Source organism: Euleptes europaea, chromosome 7 (genome assembly GCF_029931775.1).
Source record: "Euleptes europaea isolate rEulEur1 chromosome 7, rEulEur1.hap1, whole genome shotgun sequence".
Lineage (NCBI taxonomy): Eukaryota > Metazoa > Chordata > Lepidosauria > Squamata > Sphaerodactylidae > Euleptes > Euleptes europaea.
The window spans coordinates 60,368,730-60,395,500 of record NC_079318.1 but is presented as its reverse complement, the minus strand read 5'-3'; the positions used below and the strand labels follow the sequence as shown (position 1 = coordinate 60,395,500).

The window sequence follows — 26,771 nt, the reverse complement described above, 5'->3', positions numbered from 1 at the left end:
GTTGTAGCTAACTGTTGCTCCTCTCTCTCTTGCTCTCCTGTAGGCCTATGAACTTTCCACCCTAACGGGCACTCAAGTGTTGCTGCTGGTGGCCAGTGAAACGGGCCACGTCTACACGTTTGCCACTCGGAAGCTGCAACCCATGATCACCAGCGAGACAGGGAAAGCGCTGATCCAGACATGCTTGAACTCTCCGGACTCTCCTCCTCGGTCAGACCCAACCACTGACCAGCGCATGAGCGCTACGGGCTTTGAGGAGACAGACCTCACTTATCAGGTGTCCGAATCGGACAGCAGCGGAGAAACAAAGGTAAACCACTTTTTTAAAAAATTCAAAATGAGATTTGAGACAGTTTTTCCTATAAGCCGGGGGTGGTGGTGGATAGAGAGCTGTACCAACATCTTCTTTTGCACATGAGTAGGTCATATACAATAGAGGTGTGCGTTTGCTTTCATTTTCCAGGTTTGCATGTCCTTGGCCCCTCTCTGTGTGTGCGTAGCTGTAACTGAAAGCGGCATCATTTCCTTCATTCCCGTGATGAACAGCACAGATACATGGATCTGCTTGCTAGCCCTCTAGACATTTCAGTTTGAGCCTCCTGGCTCTTGGAATGGTTTCTTTCCCTTAAGACCAAGCCTGCTGACCTAGAGAGGCAGGAGGTGCCTTGAAGCGACTTTTGGGAACCACATACAGCCCTGCCACTCATGTTGAAAACTCCCCTGGTGGCATGGAGAATGAGGGTCTCTGGGTCGGAAGGCACCAGGCTGAGGAGGAGGAAAGCAGTCTCTTAGAAGGGACCTGTTTCTCATCGGATGAAGAGAGAGAGAGACTTTCACCAAGTGCACCACTTTGTGGGAGTGGGGCTTTAGGAACCCTGCTATTTGATAATTAGGTATTTCAACTGTATTATGACTTTTTGTTTAATGTTGTGGGCATCAAGTGCTGTTAAGTGAGCAGTAGTCAGTGGTACTGGTACGCTAGCAATGTGGTGGAATCTAGTCTTGAAGAGCAGAGTAATCTAGGTTGCCAGGTACCCTCTAGTGCCCCCAGCGTAACATGTTCTGAAATGCTACTTATTCCATGTGCAGGGCCAACTAGACAGGTAGAGATTGTGGGGCTTGATGTGTGGGTGAGATGGGGGTGTTGGGAGGAGGAGTTTTAAGTTAGGACTTGGGAGACACCGACGTACGTTGCTTGGAAGGTGGTTCAAACCAGACACAAGAAAGTTCCTAACATGCCATGCATAATGTCAACTAGCAGAACCTATCTGTCACATGATACGGAGATGGCTGCTAGCTCAAGTAGCTTTTAAAAAGAAAGTGAGGTTAGATCAAAGGTTATTTGTTGTGGTGGTTAAATTGAGACTTCATGTTCTGGTGCAATGTACCTCTGAGTACCAGATGTCAGACAACTGGAAGAGGCTGTCATGCTTTATGTTTTACCTGTGAGCTGCTGGAGGCACACTATTGGCTGTTGCTGGAAAGAAAATGCTGGATGAGACGGAGCTCTTAGTCCGATCTCGGAAGGCAGTGGTTAACCTTCTGTACAGCTTTAGTTTGGATGCCAGAAAGCGCTTGAGTCTGAATTCTCTGTGCGAAGGGGGTCAGTGGAAGGGTAGGAGTCTCATCTGGCTCTGGGAAGGAGACAGCTGTGGGCTGAGACTGCTTTGTATGTTAGGATTCCTACCGCAAATACTCCTGCTTGTATTGTGGTTCCTCCATCCCACCCCACCCGCTTTTCTCTGGGACTTGAGTAGCTCCATGCTGTCAACTGTGCTGGGCATCTGCCGAAGTGGAAGCAGGGCTGTGCCTCTCCTTCTTGGCAGCAATGTTGGAGGAGGGGGGCTCTTTTGATGGATTGGGGCTTGGGAAGAAGAATGACAGGTGCTGTTAGTCTTGATCATACCCTCCCTGAGGAGCTTGGCTTCTCCGTTATCTCTCCTCAGGCGCCTGTGCTCGCGTTCATTGATAAAAATTTGATTCTGCCTCCATGGCCATATATAGCCTTGTTTCCCTCCCCGAAGTCCCTGGCTGGGCCCCTCACATTCCTTATAAGCTGCAGCTGTCTCTTGCTTTGGTACTGTTTTGGAAGGGGGCAGGGAGGACACGGGGAATTGAAACACTTGGCTGAACAGACTATTCCTCCTGTCTCCAATCCTCTCCTCTGCTGGTTTAACGCTTCACTACGGAGTCTCAGCAACGTTTGGGGCGATGGCAGTAATAATGCTTATAGTACAAAAGCGTTGGCTTTCCTGCCTAAGGAGACAGCAAGATGCTGGCTTGTTACCTGCTTTTTTCCTTTATAATAACTTATCACATATATAAGTGCTTTAGAATGTTCAAAACAACTCCTAATAGATTATCTAAAAATCCCTACAACAGTCTGGTAGGCCTGTGTTTGTTTTTTATTCAGAATAAAAACATAAGAAAGGCCATGCTGGATCAGTCCAAGGTCCATCAGGTCCAGCAGTCTGTTCACACAGTGGTCAACCAGGTGCCTCTAGGATGCCCACAAACATGACAACTGCAGCAGCATTATCCTGCCAGTGTTCCAAAGCACCTAATATAGTAGGCATGCTTCTCTGATCCTAGAATACTAATCCGAGTTCTCAAGGCAGATTACCATGCATTTAAAATACAACAGAACAATCAGTGAACACAGCAGTACAACATAACACAACCTATCAAAGGTAACGGCGGCAAATCAGTCGTTCACTTTACAGATGAATCAGCAAAATCCCCTGATGCCAGACAGATAGACACGGGCTAGGAGTGGGTTTCACGAAGAAGAGAGCATCACCCAGGAGGCCCTAACCCCTGGTGGTCACTCATCTGTCCTCAGAGGGAGACTGCACCCAGATCGTGGTCTCTGACCGAGGATCTTAACAATTGGGCAGGTTTGTATGGCCACATGTGGTCCTTCAGATTCACTGCATTTTACATCCTAGTTTTGTCTTGCTGTCTTCCACCATGGAGCTCAGTACAGCTTCCACTGTGGGGTCACAAAAGGTCTCCTATCCTGGCACTGGTGGAACCCAAAGCAGTCTAGCTTCAGCAGGGTTGTTGCATCATATGTTTTCCAACCATACCCAGATAACCTAACCCCAGACCGCTTTGCATTGTCCAGAAAACAAACTGGTAATTATCAAGTGTTCTTAAGTACTAGTGAGATGTTTGCTCCTACCTATACTCATGAATAGCTTTGCAGTTGCATTCTGAATGAGCTGCATTTTCCCTGCTGTCGTCACAGGCAGCATATTATAGGAATTTATTTATTTTTGTACTGTTTTATCCTTCCCTTCCTTCAAGGAGCTCAGGGCAGTGTGCATCATTCTCCCCTCCTCCATTTTATCCTCCCAACAACCCTGTGAGAGGTGAGTTAGGCTGAGAGTGAGTGACTGGCCCAAGGCCACCCAGCAGGCTGCCATGGCAGAGTGGGGATTTGAACCCGTTCCTAGTCTGACACCCTAACCGCTACATCATGCTAGCTGTATATTTTCACGGCATGGCCAACAGTTGCCAGATCACAGTATTGTTAACTCTGTATTGCAGATGAAGAGGTTGGAGGCTAACAAAACAGCAGTTTGTCTGAGGCCACCTGGCTGAGGTGAGATTTGACCAAGGGTTTTCTGGTTCTCATGCTTGGCCTCTGTATTCCACTGGCACCTTTTCCTTCTTCACTAGCTTAGCACCACTTTCTCCTCTGCATCTGATTTGGTGAAGGAAAAAAATCTCTCTAGCCATTGGTTCAGGTCTTACCAACCTGTCTGTGTTGGTTTATAGACCCCAGTTTGGAGGAAGAAGTGAGCCAGCTATACTAAGCGGAAAAAACCTTGTCTTTATTCTGAAATACAGCACCTGTGTGGGCTCCCCAGTGCTGCTATAGGATACCTTGTTACGTATCTAAACATCACCTACAGATCCTTGTGCCTTGGTGTTACATCCTCAATCCCCCATTCTCAGTGTAAAAACCCAGAGTGTAAATATGAAAATAGGGGGGTGGGACTTGCTATGTGTGTGCCATCTTGTGGTCCTATTCCTAGCTGTATGCTCAGACATATAAGGGCAGCATTTCTCAACCAGGGTTTCCCAGAACCCTAGGGTTTTGCAAGAAATTGCTAGGGGTTCTGTGAGAAATAGTGATGTGATCATCATATGTAATCATTGGTTCTTGTAGGTTATCCGGGCTGTGTAACCGTGGTCTTGGTATTTTCTTTCCTGACGTTTCGCCAGCAGCTGTGGCAGGCATCTTCAGAGGAGTAACACTGAAGGACAGTGTCTCTCAGTGTCAAGTGTGTAGGAAGAGTAATATATAGTCAGAAAGGGGTTGGGTTTCTCAAGGAAGAAACTAATCATCTAAATCACGCACTGCTAGCAAACGGCTATTCCAAGAATGAAATCAGAAGGGCCATTAAACCAAACAAACATCAGAAAACTCAGGAAAAACAGTCTCCCATAGGAAAGGTATTCTTGCCATTTATTAAAGGAGTCACTGATAGGATGGAGAAACTTTTGAAAAAACATAACCTACAAACAGTGTTTAAACCCACCAAGAAAATACAACAAATGCTACGTATATCGTATACCTTGCAGCTGTGGACAAGTTTACATCGGGACAACAAAACTCAGCATACAAACAAGGATAAAAGAACATGAGAGATACTGCAGACTGGGCCAACCTGAGAAATCAGCAGTGGCTGAACATGGACTGACACAAACAGGACACAGGGTCTTATTCCAAGACACTGAAAGACTGGACAATTCTACCAACTATTTTGTCAGATTGCACAGAGAAGCCATTGAAATTCATAAACATCAGCACAACTTTAACAGAAAAGAAGAGAGTTTAAGAATGAATAAGGCTTGGCTTTCTGTCTTGAAAACCTCCAGACTAACAAAGACTACAGTCCACAATAGCCATGCAGATTAGCTTTGGATTTCACACATTAACAGATCACTTCAGGATACAATGGTTCCATATTAACATACCACACCCTCATTAGCACATTATCTGGATACTTACAGGACAATGATTAGCACATTACCTTTGTTACTTTTTGCAGGACAACAATTCAGCTCAAACCCAACCCTTTCTGACTATATATTACTCTTCCTACACACTTGACACTGAGAGACACTGTCCTTCAGTGTTACCGTATATACTCGTGTATAAGCCGAGTTTTTCAGCCCAAAAAAAGGGCTGAAAAAGCCGAACTCGGCTTATACACGGGTCAATACGGTAGGAGGGGGGAGGAGGGAGGAACTTACCGCTGCCATCGCCGCCTCGCCCAGGAGCCTTTCTTCTGCCGGCAGGGGCCTTCCTGGGCCGGCAGAAGGTCCCTGCCGGCCGCTCTGCTGCCGCCCAGGCGCCCGGGAGCCTTTCTCCTGCCGGCAGGGGCCGGCAGGAGGTCCCTGCCGGCTGCTCCGACGCCGCCCAGGCGGCCGGGCGCCTTTCTTCTGCTGGCAGGGACCTTCCTGGGCCGGCAGGAGGCCCCTGCCGGCTGCGCCGCCGCCACCCACGCGCCCAAGCGCCTTCCTCCGGCCGGCAGGGGCCTGGAAAGGCCTCCTCCCGGCCCAGGAAGGCCACGCCGCCGATTCGCCGCGTCTCCCGGTAAGTAGGGGGTTCAGGGGCTCTTCCCCCTCCCCCCCTTGGATGGCACTGGGGTTGGGGTGGGGTGGGTCGGGAGGGCCTGGGAGGCGGCGGGAGGGCGACCTGGGGCAGGGGCTCTGCGCTCTAAAATGGCGGCCGGCATTTTAGAGCGCAGCATTGCCGGTAAAGGGAATTTCTTATTGACCCTCGGCTTATACGCGGGTCAATAAGAAATTTCCTTTTCTGGCCTCAAATTTGGGGGGTCGGCTTATACTCGGGTCGGCTTATACCCGAGTATATACGGTACTCCTCTGAAGATGCCTGCCACAGCTGCTGGCGAAACGCCAGGAAAGAAAATACCAAGACCACGGTTACACAGCCCGGATAACCGACAAGAACCAATGAACTCTGACCGTGAAAGCCTTCGACAATATATATAATCATATTTAGGGGTTCCCTTGAGACATGAATATTATTTCAAGGGTTCCACAAGGGTAAAAAGGTTGAGAAACGCTGCATTAGGGCCTTCATATTACCATTACCCAGTGAAGGAGCATTGCAGAATAGCTTAGCAGCAGATATGCAGCTCTCTGCGCATGGAAGTTTCCCCAAGTTGCTCTCAGTTTCCCAAACCCCTTCCAATCCCTGGAAAAGGTCATTCTTGTGGTCGTAGGATCTGTGCTGGAGCAGCTTTGCTGGTTTGGAGGAAGGAGGTACAAGGATGAAATTGACATCTTGTGGAAGAAGGAGGAGAAACACATTCTCTTTCTTCACTCCAGCACCCACCCCATCCCCAGCCCATATTGCTACTCCTCCCTGCTGGTCCTGTGCCCCTGAGAATGATTTTCTGGTGGTCAGAAGGGGCCTGCAGGAGAAGAATGTAGGAAAATTTATCATTTCATTCCAGAGTGGTAGGCTACACATCGGGATGTCTGCCTACTTTTTGCCTTAGATTTAAAAGGAACAACTAAAATGTGAAGCACATCAAAGCATTCCTTAACACCCCCCAATAATGTTCCAACCTCAAACAAACATTTTAGAACCCTTAATATTGATGTGGAGGCTGAAAGTGGATGACCTCTGAGCTTAGTAAGGCTGCCCTTGACCTTTTTGAGAGTGGATTGGGAGTTGGAGGAACCATTCATACGTTCTGCTATGGAATCTTCCTGAGCTCCTTTTTCAAAGTTTAGTTCTTAGAATTAATTATTTCAATCTCAGGCATTTTGACTCTGAAAATAGTGGTGATGGGATTAGGTAAAGGTCTGTTCTAGCCTTGCCACCTGGGATTTGTTTAGCTAGAGGTGATAGCAATTGAACTTGGAAACTTCATGCATGTCGTCTGTAAAGTTCTGAACTTCAGCTCTGGACCAGGACTAAGATGGGCCTCTCAAAAAGCAAGGCTAGCTATACATGCTGCGGGATGAGGCAGTAGAATGGGTGTGGTACCACTCACTGTTTGGAGTGTGTGTCCCCCATTTATAAAAAAGGAAACATTAGTACATTGGGGCAGAAAAATGTGAGTGCACTCTTCTGTCTCATGTGCATGTTTTCTGCTTGCAGGAGGCTTTCTTGTAGATGGGAGCCTTCAACAATGTGATATTCTGTCTGTTGTCTGAAGTGGTTCAGACCATCACTTGAATTATTCAGAAATACTGCCTCTACTTGTAGTGTGCGTGTCCTCTTTTATGTAGCTGAGTGGTCTGTGTAGTTGTGGGTTCAAGAGCCTAAAGCTGTGCGAATGGAACGTGTCCCTCTCTTTATGGGTGGAGTGGTGCTCCACTGCTTTTGCTTTGCTGCACTGATCTGCCCAGCTCACCTATCCTCTGCGACGCCACCACCTTCCAGACCTCAACTTGTTGGGCGATAGCGCATAACTTGCCATGGAAAACATTTTTAGCCAGTCATGTTCTGGCACACACAATAACATAGCAACGGAAGAAAGCCGCTTAGCAACGGACAGTGCCTGCTAAGGCATGGAAGGTAGAAAGCAAAGGGAGAGCAGCAGAGCCCATACCCCAGTCACATGCAGTCCACAGTGACATTCAGTCAGGAAGTATAAGTGCTCAGTTTGTTTGCAGAAACAGAGAGAAAACATATGTAAGGAGGGTGTAGGGTTCACTCCCCTCTGACACTGTTTTTAGAAGAAGAGGAGTTCATTTTTATATGCCGACTTTCTCTACCACTTAAGGAAGGATCAGACCGGCTTATAATCACCTTCCCTTCCCCTCCCCACAACAGACACCCTGTGAGGTAGGTGGTGCTAAGAGAGCTGTGACTAGCCCAAGGTCACCCAGCTGGCTTCATGTGGAGGAGTGGGGAATCAAACCCGGTTCTCCACATTAGATTCCACCACTCCAAACCACCGCTCTTAACCAGTACACCACGCTGGCTGTCTAGGTACGATGATGATTCTTCTTAACTATTTTGTGGGCCTCTTTATTTAAAGCATTTCTATCCTGCTTTTTCAGTTAAATAGAATAAAGATGGCAGCGGCACTGTAAGACCCCCCTTTCATCAGTTGGCTGGAGGTGCAGAGGAGTGAAAACATTTGGTCTCTGCATCCTCACAAAGGAGTAAGTTGCTGCAATTTCACTGACTGTTGCATCAGTGTAAAAGGGGGGAAATGGTGTTCCAAGTAAATTTCCCAAATAACCCAAGGTTTAGTAAGAGACCCTAGTATGCACGTACTTGAATGTAGCTGGCATACAACCCTATGTTCTGTGTTGCTACCCTGTGGCCACGTGATGCCATGACAAACCTTGCGCCTTGTCCTCTTCCTTGCTCTCTCATCCCACCTCACCTCATGCAGGTTAGATTTACCAGTGTATTAGGGACTTTTTGTAACTTTGCTGGTTATATACCGAATAAAGGCTATCTTCTTCTTCACCTCATGCATGGGAGAACAGTTGAAATGGCCCCTGTTTGGGGAGCCTTGCATTGAAATCCAACTTGCTGTGATGTCTGAATGGAGCTGTCAGGGCCAGTTGAAGTGTTTCTATTCTACAAACTGGGATTCTCAGTTGGGACTATGCTGAGGTTTAAAATCCTGGTTTGTGGAGGAGAGGTTTGCCCAGGCATTTGAATGTCACAGAGAACTGGAGCTTGGTTTTCAAGGCTTCCCAAACCAGGAAGTGTTTGGTTGCTGACAAGCACACTGGGAAGTGTGCAAGCATGACCAGCTGTGCTTGTACCAGTCATTGGTAAACAGCAGTTGGTTTGTGCCATGTGAACGTGGCCACTAGATTATGAGAGTCTATTGAAAAGGGGTACCCAGCTTGCTGGGGGTAAAGGGAAGATGACTGGGGAAGGCACTGGCAAACCACCCCGTAAACAAAGTCTGCCTAGTAAACGTCGGGATGTGATGTCACCCCATGGGTCAGGAATGACCAGGTGCTTGCACAGGGGACCTTTACCTTTACTTTTTATTGAAAAGGGGATGGGATCCTTTGCACAGCAGAGTGGAGACTCTTTGGATTTCTAATAAGCTTGGCCAGCCTGGGCTGTTCATTTTGGATTGGTCCAAGTTGTGATAGAGCCAGTGATGGAGATGCTGGAACTGTCTCTGATAAGGTTGAAAGGCTGGTGCAGCTTAGCAACATGTGCTCCTTTAAAAAAAAAAAAGCACCAGCCTTAGAAAAGTCAAAATGGGCAGTCATGATCCCAATTCTGTATGGGCAGACCTTATAAGTGATTTTTTTGCCCTGTCACAAGCCTCATTTCATTAATGTAAAATTTTGACAACTTTAGCTTTCTTGTTGAAAGGGAAAACATGTAGCTTTCTTTCTTCCTGCTGCTCTGTTGGGTTAAGAAGAGTTTTTTTTTTATATGCTGACTTTCTTTACCACTTAAGGAAGACTCAAACCAACTTACAATCACCTTCCCTTCCCCTCTCCACAGCAGACACTCTGTGAGGTAGATGGGGCTGAGAGAGCTCTAAGAGAACTGTGAATAGCCCAAGGTCACCCAGCTGGCTTCATGTGTAGAAGTGGGGAAACCAACCCGGTTCACCAGATTAGCATCCACCGCTCATATGGAGGAGTGGGGAATCAAACCCCATTCTCTGGATCGGAGTCCGCCACTCCAAACCACTGCTTTTAACCTGGCTCTGTTCTGTTCTAATTAGCACTCTTGAAACAAAGGGAATAGAGACCACTTTAACACATGAAGCTCCCTTATACCGAATCAGACCCTTGGTCCATCAAAGTCAGTATTGTCTGCTCAGACAGACAGCGCCTCTCCAGAGTCTCATGCAGGGGTCTTTCACATCACCTACCTCCCTAGTCCCTTTAACTGGAGATGCCGGGGATTGAACCTTGTACCTTCTTCATGCCAAGCAAATGCTCTGCCACTGAGCCACAGCCCCTCCCCCTTCAGATATGTGATCTTCTTACACAGAATGTTCTACAATGTAGGCCATCACACCCTTTTAAATCTTTCTCTGTCGAATACATGCATGCTCAGGAAGCCATAAATGGCCGCCACAGTGTAAAAACCAGATCCATGTGCAAGTATCTCACACTCCTGTGGCTTTTGTGCACTTTCCTATACAAAATTGCTTCTCATGACATATAGGCAAATCAGAACTTTAGAAGAAGGTGCACATATGGCTTTCTTGTTTTAGTAAACGCTGGAGCAGAAAATACTCAACCGGGTGCCTGAGGGCCCACATTCACCTCACAGAGTCTTGACTAAGGTGCAGTAAAATAATTTTGCTCACAGCTTCACTTGAAAGGAGAAGATGAGAATTGTTTTCAAAAGTTGGGGGAAATAGGCATTTCACTGTAATGCTGTATTTCTTTGGGTTTTGTGCATAAGCCCAAGCACTTGAGCTCCATAACTGTCCAAGTGTTCAGTACTAGATGGCATTAGGTTAGAAACCTAATAACTCATGTAGATGTTGGGCTGTGTGGGAAACATGGCCCTTAGTTTTTTGTCCTGACAATGGGTGTTGGCCATCCCTACTTGAATGGTTTTCTTTGTTTCTGTCTCTGCTGTGAACACCATAACAGTCCTGAAATCTGTTTCACAAACCAAATAATTGACAAGATTGTCATCTTTCTGTTCCTTCAACTGCCTATTCTTACTGCACTGAAATTGTCTGACGTGCTGAATTAATTGTCGCAATGAAGGGATTGGAACAAGGTAGTGTTTCCACAGATTTAACTTTTTTGACACCATCCCAGAGAGCTAGTGTGGTGGCTAAGAGCATGAGCAGGGCGTCGATTCAGATCCTTTATTGGCTGTGAACCCGCTAGGTGGACTTGCCCTATCCACCCGCAAAATGCGGAGGGTCATTTTGGCCTGTTTTACATATGGTTGTGTGTATTACCGAGAGAATGGATTTGAAGTGCTTTAAACATTGAGGAAGAGTACTATATTCATGCAGGTGGTGGTTCCTGCTGCTCAGACAGCAGCAGTTCACTTTGCAATTGAGATGTTCTGTTTTTCCTCTTCATTTTCTTTGGAGAATTGCCCTCTTTTATACATGAGATTATTGACCTGACCTGATTGCTGGGGGACTGCTAGATCTTTGGTTTTTCTGGTGAATAGAAACAACAGGTAAGGTCTCTGTGTGTATGTCTGTGTTGCAGTTCTGTCGGAGAACAGAAAGTGCAAAATGCAGTCTTGGGCATAAGGTTCAGCTTCCTGAGAATCCCATTTTTTTAAAAGCAGGTTTCTAACCTCTGTGTCTCCAAAGATGTTCTTGAACATGTGTGGGCAATGCATCCTGAAATGCTGGAAGCTAGAAAGATGGCTAGTGAGGTTTTTCGGGTGTAGGAGCAGGATTTCAATGTCCTTGCCCCTTCTGTAGCTAGCAAAATCACAATGTTAAACAAAATAAGTTACTTTATGCAGATCTGCTCAATTGGCATGACTTAACACCATGGAATCCAGCTTTTTAAGTGCAGAATTTAGATATGGTGTGTTAATTCTTTTTTAGCACTCAGTTGACACCCTGCTAGTATGTCCAAAGTTGTATAACTGTCCTAAAATCTGACTTTAATATTGTATTACTCCCCAGGGAGATCAATGCACAGCCTACCACCTGCTCCATGCATCTCTTTCCACAGGTTTCTGTTCTCCTTGGAGTCATCACCCCTGTTTTTAATTTAGGTAGGCCCTTACTTGGTCTTCGAATACTGTTTTTCTGTAGGGTTAAAATATTTTTACAGATAATATAGCACAAGCTGAATAGAGTGGATGAATACAGTACAATACAGTGGTGGTTGGAAGGAGACAGGAGAAAGCAGTAAAGTAAAATATATACGGTAATAGAAAATGGGAAAGGCATATATCTGAACAGTTTTGCAGACATCTGTCAAATAGTCTAGCCAAAAGATTTTTTTGAAAAGGATTCTCTAAATAGATTGGTTATGTTGTCCTGTGGCTTTAAAATTTTTTATGAATCATGTTTAGTTCATATATGGAAAGTGTATGGAATATTTCAGTACTATTCTAAGCAGAGTTACACCTTTCTCGGTCTAGTGAAGTCAATGGCCTTAGAAAGGTTTAACTCTGGTTAGGATAACCCTGTTAGTCTTTTTGTAGATAGTGCTGTTTGCAGTACCCATTTGCTCTTTGCTGCTTAAAGGTGCCATAGTAGGATTTTTTTAAGGGGGGATAAGCCTACAACCACTTTACCTAACAGTAAACCAGAAAAGGCTGAGGAACTAATCAAAACGAATCAAGTATTTTCCAGAAACACATGTAATCCAAATAAAATTGTTCATAAATCATTTGCTTGAAAAGTCATAAAAGACCAAATACTTTTTGACTGAACAGGGTCTATCAACAGAGGTGTAACATCCAAATTACAAGATGTCATAGTTCCGCTGTACACTGCATTGGTCAGGCCACACCTGGAGTATTGTGTGCAGTTCTGGAGGCCCCTCTTCAAAAAGGATGTAGAAAGAATCAAGGGGGTGCAGAGGGGAACGACGATAATCGGGCCTGGAGACCAAGCCCTACAAGGAAAGGCTGAGGGACTTAGGCATGTTTAGTCTGGAGAAGAGGAGGTTGAGGGGGCTCATGATTGCTCTCTTGAAGTACTTGAAGGCCTGTAATGTAGACGAGAGCAGGGAGCTGTTCCTGTTGGCAACCGAGGATAGGACTCGCAATAATAAGTTTAAATTACAGCGGAAAGGTACCGGCTGGATATTAGGAAAGTTATTTTTACATTAACAGTTGTTCAACAGTGGAATCTACTTCCTAGGGAGGTGGTGAGCTCCCCCTCACTGGCAGTCTTTAAGAGGATGCTAGACAAACACTTGTCACGGGTGCTCTAGGCTGATCCTGCATTAAGCATGGGGTTGGACTAGATGGTCTGTATGGCCCCTTCCAACTCTGATTCTTCAGTGATTTCTAACACTGTTTCTTTCATTAAAATATATGTGTGTGTGCAGAATAAATACAAAGAAAATATATCAAAATATTAATATGTAATCAATATCCTATTGAATGATGCCCTTTCAATCATTCTTTACAGACCTTTTTGGAAACCTTGGCTTCTCATTTCTACAGAGTAGCAAAAGGAAAAAAAAATAAACGTACAAACTTGTTCTCCTACTGCCTGATTCTAGTGGATGGCTCTGTATACTGTCACCCTCTCAAGAAGCAGTTGTAAAAGGCTGCCTCTGATTCAGGGTTGGGCTTCTCGTCAATTGATAAATGCTTGTTGTGGCTAATTAAACAACTGTATTCTAAATCTTCTGCCCAGATATGTGCTAGTATTGAGGGACAATTAACTGATGAAATCCCCTCCATAAGGGGGTGAGGCAGGGATTTTTATTGGCCCCACTCTTATTTAATATCTACCTAAATGATTTGGCCCACCATTCGTCCAGTTACATAACACATGCGCCTGTGACTGCGGGACAGAAATTGCTGTATGTTGACGATACTCTTCTATGCACTCTGCTTGGTTTCTGTAAACGATTAAAAGCGTTTGCAAAATACTGTGGAAAAGAAGGACTAGTCATAAATACACAAAAATCCTATACCCCCCAAGTATGTAAGTGGTTCATAAATAGACAACCACTTGAACAGGTGAAGCCATTTAGGTATCTGGGGGTCATCTTTCAATCACATTTGAGCTGGAAGGCTCATCTGACTAGTGCTATGAAAAAAGCCAAATTCACCAGTAATGCAATTACTGGATGTTTTTTCCACCCAAGGTGGCAATTACATACCAGGTGCTAATCAGATACTATGGAACTGAGGTCTTGATAGAGGCAGTGGATGTATAATTTGATCCACCTCTGTTACAGTTTATCCGTAAAATTTGCTGTGTACCAAGCTGTGTTTCAGGTATTGCTGTTAGAGCTGAATTGGCCCATATTTTGAAGCTCATGCGTGGATCTTGGAATTTAAATTACAGCAAAAAAATCTCCAATGGGTGGAAAGGGATTTTGAATCTTATTGAAAAAGACCCTTATATAGACCATGGAAGGTGATCGTTAAGAATAGACACCAATGGTTAGGATTCAGTGACAAAGATCATGAAACAGGATGAGGGTGTGGCTCAGAGGTAGAGCCTCTCCCTGCTTGGCATGCAGAAGGTCCCAGATTCAATCCCCAGCATCTCCAGTTAAAGGGACGAGGCAAGTAGGTGATATGAAAGACCTCTACCTGAGACCCTGGAGAGCCGCTGCCGGCCTGAGTAGACAATACTGACTTTGATGGACCAAGGGTCTAATTCAGTATAAGGCAGCTTCATGTGTTCAAATAAAGCCCTTAGTACTGAATCTGGATAGAACAAGTACCTTATTGAGGGCAGAGTGTGTTTGCTCCCCAGTGTTCTTTGGAGTTCCATTCTCTTTTGCTATTCTGAGTGACTTAAAAGACCTAACAATGCCTTATTACAGAAGAGCATTTATGCTTGCTCGGTTAAATTCTTTTCCCTGAGCCATACTGGAAGGCCGATTTGCAGGCATAGCGTATTCGGACAGAGTTTGTAATGTGGATCTGCTCAGCTTGAGTCCTTGGAACATATTTTATTGGAGTGTGAAGTCTGGTCTGATTTGAAAGAAAGGCATTTGTCCTCCCTCTTAATAGATTATGTGAATTTACCATCTAAAAAAATCATCCAGTTTTTCCTTGTAGGTGAGGATCGGAAAACTACCTTACCAATAGCTAAATATTTAGCTGGGGTGATCGCCTGTAAGAGGGTTGGATCTTGATCTGTACAACACCTTTGAGTTAAAAAAAACAGTAAGATAAGAAGATGCGAGGCTCAACTCCTGATCTACAAAAGGAGGATCTCCAAATAGAAATGTTTCTCTAATCTAATTTGGCAGTTAGTGCAAAAGTTATGGTTACCTGCAGGCTCCTAACAGATTTATTGATTTATTATTTTATTTAAAACATTTTTGGGCTGCTGGGGACACTGTTCCTTCCTTTCTTTGTTAACAGAAAACAGAACCTTTATTGGCATTTATTCCTTTCTTTGTTCTTGAATACAACAGTAGTACCAATGGCCAGCGACCTCCCCTTCTTAATCTGTGGTATGCTATGGCAAGTACGGACTTGCAGACTTTTCTGCATCTGACAACCAGAGATTCAGGGATCCTTCCCTGACTGCCTTGACCCATCGCCCCTGACGCTCTTATCCTCATTATGTTTATTTCAAATTTTTATCTTCCCCCGTTCTTTTTTCAGACATCTTGCAAATTCCTAATGTATGTTAAAATGAAATGTCCAGTTAGCTTTTCGATCCCCATTGTGTGCTCCTTTGATAGTAGCCCCAGTGGCGTGATGACATTCCTGTGATTCACTTAGGGTTCCTGACAGGGAATTTAAGCTAATAATATGCTGCCGAAATATTTCTTGTGAATTTGACAGGCAGTCTTGTCACATGCTGCTTGTTCTTGTATTTTGGGAACGAGGTAATAAAAATTTATATGTCCATGTTTTCCACTCCATTCTTGGGCTTTATCTATATTCATCTTTTCTGTGTCCCCCAAATAGGCTCCATTTCTTCCGTTTGCTTATAGATGCTTGGGAGAAGTTCCTTTATGCTCTGGAAGAGTTTCTCTTTCCTGCTAGAACGTCTGGGAGGAATTTGCACTACTGGCCAGATGTAGTGAATGGCTTGCTCGGCTTGTGTTTAGCCCTTGCAGAATGTTCATCCTCTACATACAATTGCTTTGGTGAATGCAGACCTGGGCTACAGCCATGAGCTTGTGCATCGATTCAGGATTGGAGGGAAGAAGTTGTCATTTGTGTCCCAAGGCTCAAGGGAGAGGCCCCACCAGTGTGCAAAACTTGTAATGTTCTTTTAAATTTTACATTTGATAGGCTGGCCAAAAATGGGGATGCTCCAGCAAATGGTGCTTTACTATAACTCAGCCTCCTGTTCTTCAGTTTATGGATTCAGCTGAGTTTTTTTTTTTGCCAAACATGAAATACACATTAAAAAAAAAAACACATCTGGCTATTTCAGTTCAAGACCTTAGAGGCTATGAAATGTTAACGAATTGTGGCCTGGTTCCCCTGTCTTTCCCACTCTGCTATTCAATTTTTGCCTCTCTTTAGCAATTACTGCCATCCCTTTTATGGTCCAGATATTTACTTGTTCTTCATATAATGTGACCTTGCTGCTTCAAATACTCCACCCCTCATCTAACTCTCTGGGGATATAAATATTGACTTTGAGCCAGGCAAAGTTACCATACTAAAAAACAAGGGGGAGACCTATTGGGCTGTTCACTGTTGAATCCTTTATGAGCCCCAGGAGGTGGAGTGTGTGAGCATGAATTTTTAAATCATTTCACTTCTTCAACAACTTGTTGTGTTCGTGTGGATGTAAGCAAAACAGCCCATGATACCTCTGCAAGGATCATTGTAGAAAATGTGCTTTTCTGTATTCACAGACATTTTCAGAATGACAGTATGCAACGATTTTTGTTTTCTACCTCCTGCTAGGCAGAGTACATTTCTCTGAAGTATTAATTGAATTTTAACAAAAAGAGTGTACAAAGATTCTCTTTCTGATGCATTTTATCTTAAACCAAACTGTTGCTTTAGCTGTTAGTTCTCTCCCAAACGCTGATTTGCAAACATCAATGAAATGCTAATTACAAAATGGATAACAGAAGGAAGAAATCAAATGGGAGACGTTGGTTAATCAGTTGGGGGCTGAGGGGATTGATAAAGGGCTGTTGAAATTCCTCAGGCTGTCCACCACTCAAGATTTAAGTGGTAGAGAAAGTCGGCATATAAAAACCAACTCTTCTTATTCTTCTTAAATGGCTAAGAATGAACAAATTGAATCTAAACCGTGGAAAGACAGAAGTTATGCTGGCTGGGAAGGCGAAGATCTTTTTTTTTTTATAATAATTTTATTGGTTTTTATAATACAAATTTTCCATGATAGTAAACAACAATAAAGGCAATATGAAGTTCAAAATTCTAACTCTATGTTGTTATGGTTTCTTAAATTCATAACAAAAAAAAAACAATTAACGGAAAATTTATGACTTCCCCATCGCCTCTCTCCGCCTCTTAATAAAGTATTCATCCCATCGTAATTGGTCTGATCTTAACTATCATAAATTCATTTAACTTTCATAAAACATCTTCTATTAATATAAATGATTATAGCTCTTAATATTAATTGTGTCCTCTAGATCAGATTAATAAGTATTCTTCCATTTTCCCCAGTTTTAATTCATATTCACAATATTTCATCCAATCCTCCCATTCCCCTAAAAATCGAACATTGTCTTTTTCATTAAAATGGCTGTAAGTTTTGCCATTTCCACCAGTTCAAACATTTTCCCAACCCAGTCTTTTTTCTCGGGAATTTCTGCCCCTTTCCATTTTGCTGCATAAAGCAGTCTCGCAGCTGTTGTAGCATAGATCAAAAAAGTTCTTTGTATTAGCAAATCGTCAGGTATCATACTTAATAGCATCATTTCTGGTGTTTTGGGTATATTTTTTTGTACTATTAATCTCAATTCATTGTAGATCATATCCCAAAAATCTTTAGCTTTATCACAAGTCCACCACATATGATAGAAGGAACCAATTTCCTTATTACATTTCCAACACTTAGGGGATGTCACTTTATATATCTTTGCAATCTTCTTAGGTGTTAAATGCCATCTATACATCATTTTATAAATGTTTTCTCGAATTGATTGCGCATTTATTCCTTTCAAATCTTTTGACCATAGTCTTTCCCATTTATTTAAAGCAATATCATGTCCCATGTTTTGAGCCCAGTCGATCATAGTTGGTTTAATTGTCTCCTGCTCACAATATATTGTTAAAAGTAGATTATACATTTTCGAGATCAGTTTCAAATTGTTATCTAATAACATCTTGTGGAAAGGGGACTTTTCTTTAGAAAATCCATTTTTCATATCTTGTACAAAAACTGATTTAATCTGACAGTATTGCAACCATTGTAGATCCTCTTTAAAAAATTGAAATTCCTTTAATGAACATTTTTTCCCCTCCCATTTAATTAATTCCTGGTAGATTATAAATTTGTCCGGTCTAAGTGGACGTAGTGTTAACATTTTTTGCGGTGAAATCCACATCGGTGTTGCTGGTTCCAAAATATGTTTATATTTCATCCAAATACGCAATAAAGAGGACCTGATTATGTGATTCCTAAATGATGCTTGTATCTTGATTTTGTCATACCATAAATAGCCATGCCATCCACTAATATTATTAAAGCCTTCAAGCTCCAGTAAACGTGTATTTGATAAGGTTATCCAGTCTTTTAGCCATGTTAAGGCTACCGCTTCAGCGTAAAGTTGAAAATTTGGTAATGCTAAACCTCCTCTGACTTTAAGGTCCACCAAATATTTATAAGCAATCCTCGGTTTTTTCCCTTGCCAGATGAAGTTTAAAATGTCCTTCCTCCAAATATCAAAGTATTTAACATGTGATATTATAGGCAAGTTTTGGAATAAGAAGAGCATCCTTGGTAGCACATTCATTTGAATTATTGAAATACGTCCCAGTAGTGACAACTTTTTATTTGACCAAATGATCATATCAGTTTTTATTTTACCCCATAGTTTAAAGTAGTTGTTAATTAACAATTCTTTGTTCTTCGCTGAGATCCAGATTCCCAAATATTTAACTTTGTTGGCCTTCTCCCATCCTGTAAACGAGATGAATTCCTGTTGCTCTATTTCTGGTAAATTCTTGAATATTGTCTTTGTTTTTTCTTGATTAACTTTAAATCCCGATATCTCCCCAAAGTCGTCCAGAGTTTCTTGTAGTATCTTCATTGATTGTGTTGGGTTTTCTAGAATTAACAGGAGGTCATCCGCGAATGCTCTCAACTTAAATTCATGTTTTTTAATTTTTAAACCGCGAATGTCCTCCATGCTCCTTAGTTTACAACATAATGTTTCCAACACCAACAAAAATAATAACGGAGACAAAGGACAACCTTGTCTAGTTCCTTTCTTAATTTGACAATTTTCCGACATTGATTCATTCACCAAAATTTTCGCTTGTTGGGATGTGTAAATAGCCGATATACCTTTCAAAAAACGGTCTCCAAAATTTAATTTTTCCAATGTTTTTTCCATAAAGTCCCATGAGACCATATCAAAGGCTTTTTCCACATGGGAAGGCGAAGATCTTGAAGGACATTATGCTCCCCACTTTCAGCGGGGTTCATCTGACTCTTTCTGACTCAGTTAAGAGCTTCTGTTATACTGAACCCAACATTATTGCTGGAGAAACAAGTTAATGCAGTTGCAAAAAAGGCTTTCTTCCAACTCAGCCTCGCTTGTAAAATGGCCCCTTACCTCGATACGACTGATCTGGCCACCTGGATCCATGCCACGGTGACATCGAGACTAGACTCCAGTAATGAATTGTATGTTGGTCTCCCCTCAAAATCAATTCAAAAACTCCAGTTGGTGCAGAATGTCACAGCAGCAGCTTCAGGAACAGAAAGGCCCAACAGGAAAATTTCATGCATCTTCTATGCACACGTTGTTGGATGCAAGCTATTATGCTTTTACAAGAGGAGTCTGTAATCCACTCCCGGGCTCTAGGGGGAGAGGGTAGCTAAAGAGTGTTAAGGATTTCTGTATGTCATCTTAAACTGTTCAAAAATTGTCCATGCCTTAGCTCAAGGTTAGACATGTTTCCTAATGGCCAGGTTGCTGCTGCGTAAAAACTGTGTTATACTTCCTGTCTGTATTCTGCTGATTTGCTTCACTGGCAGTGCTGAAGGCCTGTGCCCCCAGAGACCTTTTACCAAGTGTGGCTCTAGCAGTGGCGAACGCATAGTTGATTGGCCCTGTGGGCAGAAATCTGGATTTTGAGCCCCCCCATGCCTCTGGGTGAAATGAACTTCACGGCCTCTATACAATCCCAGATATAAGTCCAGGGTGAAGTATTACTGATCCAGCGCACTTCAGGTTCAGAACTGGGACTCTGCATCCAAAAGACAACAGTCCATGTGTGGAAAGAGTGCTGAGGCTATGAGGTTGCTGATTCATAGGAAACTGTTCCTTTAGGGCTTTTTGCATGCATGATTGAGACGATGTCACTGGATCTGAATGGAGTAGTTCTTGCCTGTGAAGTTGCTCCCCCTCCCCCAGGCATGCAAAGCTGCTGGCTGCCTGGGTCTCTTCATGTGCCACTCATTCCCTGACAAATGGAACAGCTGCAAAGGCTCTCTTGAGGCAAGCGACTGGAATGTCCAATGGCAGGTGTGTGGGGGGGACCCTTCTCTTAAGGCTCTGGGTTGCCGTCTGGTGCTGGCCTGTTCTGTCCCTGTTCTTCTGCTCGGCCATTTCTCTTGCTGTCTCCTAGTACCTGCTCTCTGCGCAACCTTTACTGAATGTGCATATCCTTGTGTCAACTATTTTTTTATTATTATTGTTTACATGGTGGAGTTACTAAATAGCTTCCATAGTAAGACACATGACTTGGGAGATAGGATAGGGTGTTATGACTGCTGATTTGTAGGCATGGTTCACTATTCTAACTGTAGCAGCTGCAGCGTAAAGGGATCAGAGCTCCCAAACCCAGCTTCTTCTTCCTTCACCCACTTCCCCTTGGAGTATTGTCTGCATCTTCCCCTTTTGATTAACTGCCTGGGGATTTGACTGATTTTTGTCCCAGCTTCCTGTTTCACATCAGGGCATTATAGTAAAACTTGGCAGCTTTAGCTGATGTTTCTGAGTTGCCCAGACATGTGGCTTCTGGGTTAATCCAGTGAGAATGACACCCTCTAGAGTTGTGTTGCTTGGGAGCCATTTAAAGATTGTAGCCCCCATGTGGCGGCTGCTAAACATTTGTTGATGTATGTGGCATGGGTAAAGGTGCATATCCTTATGCATGAAGAATTGCATACCATTGCAGTTCTCTGTAAGCCTATGTACTGCATTGTTGTGTCAGTTCTTTGGGTGGGCTTCAAATGCTCCTTGTATTTACATTTTAGCTGTAGATAGTGAAGAGAGCCAATGAAGTGAGTGTGTTGAAGAGAGGAATCTGTAATAAAGGTCTCTTGGAAGGGGAGAATAGAGCTGAGGCACTGACAACATATTTGGGGGAGAGAAAACTCTGCTGTGAGAGACTTAGGGCCATTCCACTCATTAAAAATAGTGTTTCTCAACAGAAAAGCATAACATGTGACAGTTGCCTACATGTGTGCTTGTATTCCTCTTGTCTTCTGCTGTATCTTGCAGTTTCATACAAGGAATTGATAAAATGCATTCAACTGCCCTCGTACTCAGAATTTTAAATGTGCCTTTTGTAATATGGTTATAACACATTACCTTCCTGAGCCTCTGTCTAATGTGTTGTGTGCTGGCCATATGAAGTCCAGATAGTAGCAGATGTATTCTCATTCTTCAGTGGTTTGGAATACATCTTGTGAACTTGGGAAATGGTCTTGAAAGCCTGCTAAGCTAAGCAGATCTGGTCAGTGCCTAGAGTGGAAGGACTCCATGTTTTCTGCTTTTTGTCCCATGGAAAGTAAGAAGAGCCCTGTTGGCTCAGACCAGTGGTCCATGTAATTCAACATCCTGTTTCACACACTGGCCAACCATTTGTACTGGAGGACCCACCGAGCATATAAATATAATATATAAATAAAATTTCCTGGGGGTCTAAGGAAAGGGGTCTTGTCCCACCAACTAAGGGGTATAGGAGTTTAGGGATCAGCAGAGTGCCAGGAGAGGGACAAGATTATGAGAAAATCCAATGTACTTTTTTGAAAGGCTACATCACTTAATTTCACACCTGCTTTTAAATAAAAATTAAGGCTTTGCTCGTGTGTTGGTAAAACTTCTCTCCAGCTTTCCCAGTCATTTTCCAACTTTGTTCCTCCTGCGATATACCTGGTTGTATATTTTGAAAGAGAATACATTGTGGAGTTTTGTTAAATCTATCTGTCTCCAATCAATTGGTGTCTTTTCCAAGTTTGGCTCCCCTGTACAACTTTGGGGCTGAACATAATGGACTACTGAAGTGTGCCATGCACTAAATAGCCCCAAATGCACCAGCACTTTCCCACATGATCCACCAGCATTAGTTTCTGTATTCACAGGCGCTGCATATCTCAGCTTCCCCTTTCTTCTTTGTGTGTGTCTGTGGGGGAGGGGGGAGTTTATCTCTTAATTCACTGTAAAGGCAACATTGAGCTGCCTTTTCTAATGTGAGTAGTTGCAGTGCTCTTGGGTGGTTTGGTTTTTCTTACTTTGCTCATCCTTTTCTCCTCCCCTTCCCCCCTTTTTTTTACATTTTGGTCCTTCTGTCCTTTTCTACCTTCCCCAATCTCCCCTCCAGCCTCTTTTTTGTGTGGGGAGAGTTTTGGGGTTTTGCACAAGAACAGCTTTGTCTTTGCATAAATGAGCAAGATTTTTTTTAAAGGCCCTTCAAGCAGAAACATGTGTGCAGTCTCTCTGGTTACAGTCCCTGTATTGTGGGGTGTATAGCTGTGTGTGAACACAAGCAGATCTATTCATTTTGGGACAATTCTAAATGAGAAAAAAAAGACTATTATGTGAATAGACCCTGAAACAAAACATACGAGCCAGAAGCAAGGCAGACTTAAAGGAGATGAATTCCAGAGGGGTGGCTGTGTCAGTCTCTTGAAGCAAAAACAGAGTCTCTTAAGCCAGGTCTCTGGAGGGTTGGGATATACATTCACTAAATTAATAAATGCGCCACATTAAATGTTCAAAGTGTCACATGATGGTCACTGAAGAGGATAATGGGACCGTGCTATTAAAATGGGCATCCTGGATCTTCCTTGCTGTGTGGTGCAAAAAGTGGTGAGGAAAGGCATCTGACACCGTGGATGTTTTTACCTCCTGTTCAGACCTGTACAGATGGGGCAATTTGCACAAGACTCCTCCAAAAATATTTGCAACGCCTTGCACCCTTAGCTTGCCAGAGGGACCAAAGCACTTGCTGCTGGCAGATGGATTTGTGGATGTCCAGTTGTGTACCTGCTTCTTTCCTGTAAAGTGGCATGGAGATGTGAGCGGACGTAGCCCCAGTCCAGATCTGGAGCATGCGTTCTCTTTCTGAGGTTACTTTATTAGAGCCTGATATGGAGTGGTTTTTTTTTTTAATTTAAAACATTCCTGTGCCACCTTTCTACCCGCATAGGGGTCCCCAAGGTGGCGAACACTAAAACAGTAATTATTTTAAAACATTAGAACAGTATTTAAAATAAGGTACGTATAAAATATTTAATTAAATAAAAGAATATAGAAATACTACACACAGTAACAACACAACCAGGGAAGGAGAAAGTATTGCTGCTGCGGCCGGGTTCCTGGCCTTTGTACCATGCCCTGCTAATCCTAACCCCAACATAAATATGAGGGGGAGGGGTAATAATAACAATCCAATGTAGAAAAAAAAAATCCAAAGGCTTCATACCTCTGGCCAACCACAGAGGCTGATGTTGCAAACTGCTGTCCCTTTCTGAGCCTGAAGAGGGCGCTAAAGCCTGAGCTCAAACAGTCCCTCTAGGCCAGGGGTGTCAAACTCAATTGATTCGAGGGCTGGATATGATATAAATGTCACTTGGTTGGGCCGGGCCATGCCACGCCAGCCCAGTTGGAGAGTAGGTGGGTGAGGGTGGCTGCCTTAGCTAGCTCATGGGCCGGATAAGAGCTCACAAGGGGGCGGATCTGGCCCACGAGCCTTATGTTTGACACCCCTGCTCTAGGCTAAGTCTTAGCCCACAAGGTTCTTGGTTCAGGTGCTTGAGTCTTGACTGTGGATAGTTACACATTCTTTCCTCTGCAGTAGTGCAGCCTATGGGGATAGGTACAAGAAGCTGCAACTCAAACCCGTTCCTTGATGGGAGACATACAGTCACCCTGCTCTTTATGGGGATAGCAGTTGCTATCTACCTTTTGCTGTCTCATTCTCAGTGGCTCTTGGTCACTATGTGATATGGTATCATGGACTGTTACTTTATCGCTTCTCTCTTGTGGGAACTTGGAAGTGATGAGACAGTAGCCTGCAGAGATGGATTGTGTCAGTTTCACATGTGTAGGTGGTCCAGCCGTAACTGCAGTCAGCTAATGAGTACCACTCCAGATAAGCAATTAAAACTGTCTGTGAAGGCATACCTCACCTTCCTGATAAACAAATCTACAAAAATTAGTAGTGGCCAAAAATTTTCACTGTCTTCCTTGTCTTCATTTGTTAACCCTGTAAGTCCTTAAAGGAAGGAAGCCCACCCCAATTTGGTAAATTTGTGCCTGATCACCTAGAGATGATTCTTACTCACCACAGAATAGCTGTTCACAGACTTGCACTATACAGTAGTTGGTTCTTTGAGAACAGGAGCCTTGTTTGCCCTTCTGGTAGAGTTGGCAAAGGACCCAGTGTCGGCCCTGGTTAGAACTTAGATGGGAGACCACCGAGGAAGTCCAGAGTTGCTGTGCAGAGGCAGGCAATGGCAAACTGCCTCTGCTTGTCTCCTGTCTTGAAAACCCTAGGGGGTCGCCATGAGTTGGCTGCAACTTGACTGCTCTTCCCATGCCCAACCACTTCTAGGGTCCCTGATTTTCCCTAACCACTGTGTCTGAAGTGTGTATGTGTACAGAATAACAGCCTGTTCTTGTCCTTCCTTTGGAACAGGCAGTTGCCCCCCTGTTCTAATGAGCAGTGTGTTGGTGGTGGGTAGCAGACTCTCCGTCTTCTTTAGCAGAAAGGAGTCTGCAGCTGAGATAATGGAAAGTTAATTTCCCCGACTATGCACCATTATCACATGCTCATCCTAATTCCATCTACACAGATATCAGTGCCAGGGCTGGAGAGGAATCAGGGGCAGGCGTCTGCTGCCCAGTCCTCCCCTTCTTCCCCCTCCCCTGACAGAGCTGGGAAGGGTGCTCTGGATTGGTTGTCTCTGTCCAAAATGGGCTGCCTTTCCTTTTTTAGATGTTAGCGGAGCTGTGAATTCCTTGTTTCTGGCAGACTGTCAGGTCAGGAGCCTGGAGAAGCACATGGGAGGGCCGGCCTTTCCAGTCTGCATGGGGGTGGTCAGAGCTCTGACAACATAAGCTCATTAACCTTTTCCTGACTAGACCGTACTGAGCAGCTTGGTGAACCTAGGGACCGAGTGGCCGGGCAACTCATGTAGCTAAGTAACGTTTAGCTGGATGTAAGACCTACTGGGCTTTTATAAAAACTAAAGTCCGTCTCAGCATTCTAATGTGACCAAGAAACCAAACCTGGATGGGTTTTGCAGATAGCAGCAAGTTTGGTTCTCAGTGGCAAAGTCAGGGAGCAGGCCTAGCACCCACTCATGTGGTGGAAGAATGTAAGGAGCTGCTCCTGGGGGACATTGTTGTAGCGAAGGTGAAGTCTTCCCATCATGCCAGCATGGTGGTGTGATTAGAGAATTAGGCTAGGATCTGGGAGAGTCGGGTTCAAGTTCCCACTTTGCCTCAACATTCATTGGATGCCCTTGGGCCAGTCGCTTTCTTACCTTATCCTATCTTGCAGGGCTGATGGGCGTTTTGCTACTATGCAATGATAAAGATTGTGCCTGAGGCCTTTGCAATGGGCTTGCGTATGTTCAAGAGTTGCAGCACCCAAAGGGAGTATCCATTTGTGCATGTCATATACCGTATTTTTCGCTCCATAGGACGCACCTGACCATAAGACGCACCTAGTTTTTAGAGGAGGAAAACAAGAAAAAATCTTGTTTTCCTCCTCTAAAAACTTGTCTTATGGAGTGAATGCCGGCTGGGTGCGTGCGCGTCGGGACGGCGCGAGCCGGCGTGCCCCGCCGGCCAGCTGGGAGGCGGGTGGGGCCGCACAGAGCCGGCTGGGCGCGTGCGCGTCGGGACAGCGCACGCGCCCAGCCGGCATTCACTTCATAAGACGCACAGACATTTCCCCTCACTTTTGAGGAGGAAAAAAGTGCGTCTTGTGGAGCGAAAAATACGGTATGTTGTGTCTGAATCTGCCCTGTAAGGCTTGCGGCTCCCAGGTGGCTCCCACCTTCAGACAGCCACCACCACAGAGACTGGCAGAAGGGTGAGCTGTGAGCCTGCCTGAGCTGCTGTGCCTCATGCGGTGGAGAGAGCAGGAAGGCAGAGAAGGGAGCCGTTCCCCTTGCTGAAGATGCATGCGGGCTGGCTACGGTTCAATGGTGGTAGGAAGAGGCAGCCACACGTTGCCTCCCAGAAGTAGTCTGGTAATGTAAAAGATCTGTTTATGTTTTATTAAAACATTTCTATCTTGCCTTTCCTCTTGGGTCAAAGTGGTTATAGTGATATGTTTAATACTGCTGGCTGTATCTTACATTATTGTATGTGTGTTTGGTGGGGTGATGCAGAGGGCATACAGTAAGGATGTGGCTCTTTTGGTTGATAGCAGTCGCAAATACAGCTCTCCGCAAGCCATGGAGTGAGTGTGTGTTAAGTGCCGTCAAGTCACTTCCGACTCATGGTGACCCTATGAATCAGTGTCCTCCCAAACATCCTATCCTTAACAGCCTTGCTCAGATCTTGCAAATTGATCCATCGATCAATCCATCTCTTGCTGGATCTTCCTCTTTTCCTGCTGCCTTCAACTTTTCCTAGCATGATTGTCTTTTCCAGTGACTCCAGTAAACTGTATTCTCTATGTGGCTGCTGATTCCTGTTCCCTATAGGAGGAAGCAACAGGAGATCCCACCTGTCCTTCCTTCCTCCTGCCCAAAGGTATTAGAGTGGGG

General features: G+C 44.2%; 1 protein-coding gene across 1 annotated transcript in view; it reads left to right on the top strand.

The window, feature by feature from the left end:
• SRF (serum response factor) overlaps positions 1–26,771 on the top strand; it is a 77,608-nt gene that overhangs the window by 20,145 nt on the left and 30,692 nt on the right. Inside the window, exon 2 of the mRNA XM_056852910.1 lies at positions 44–310. Coding sequence (XP_056708888.1) covers positions 44–310 — 267 coding nt within the window. The remainder of the gene's footprint in view (positions 1–43; positions 311–26,771) is intronic.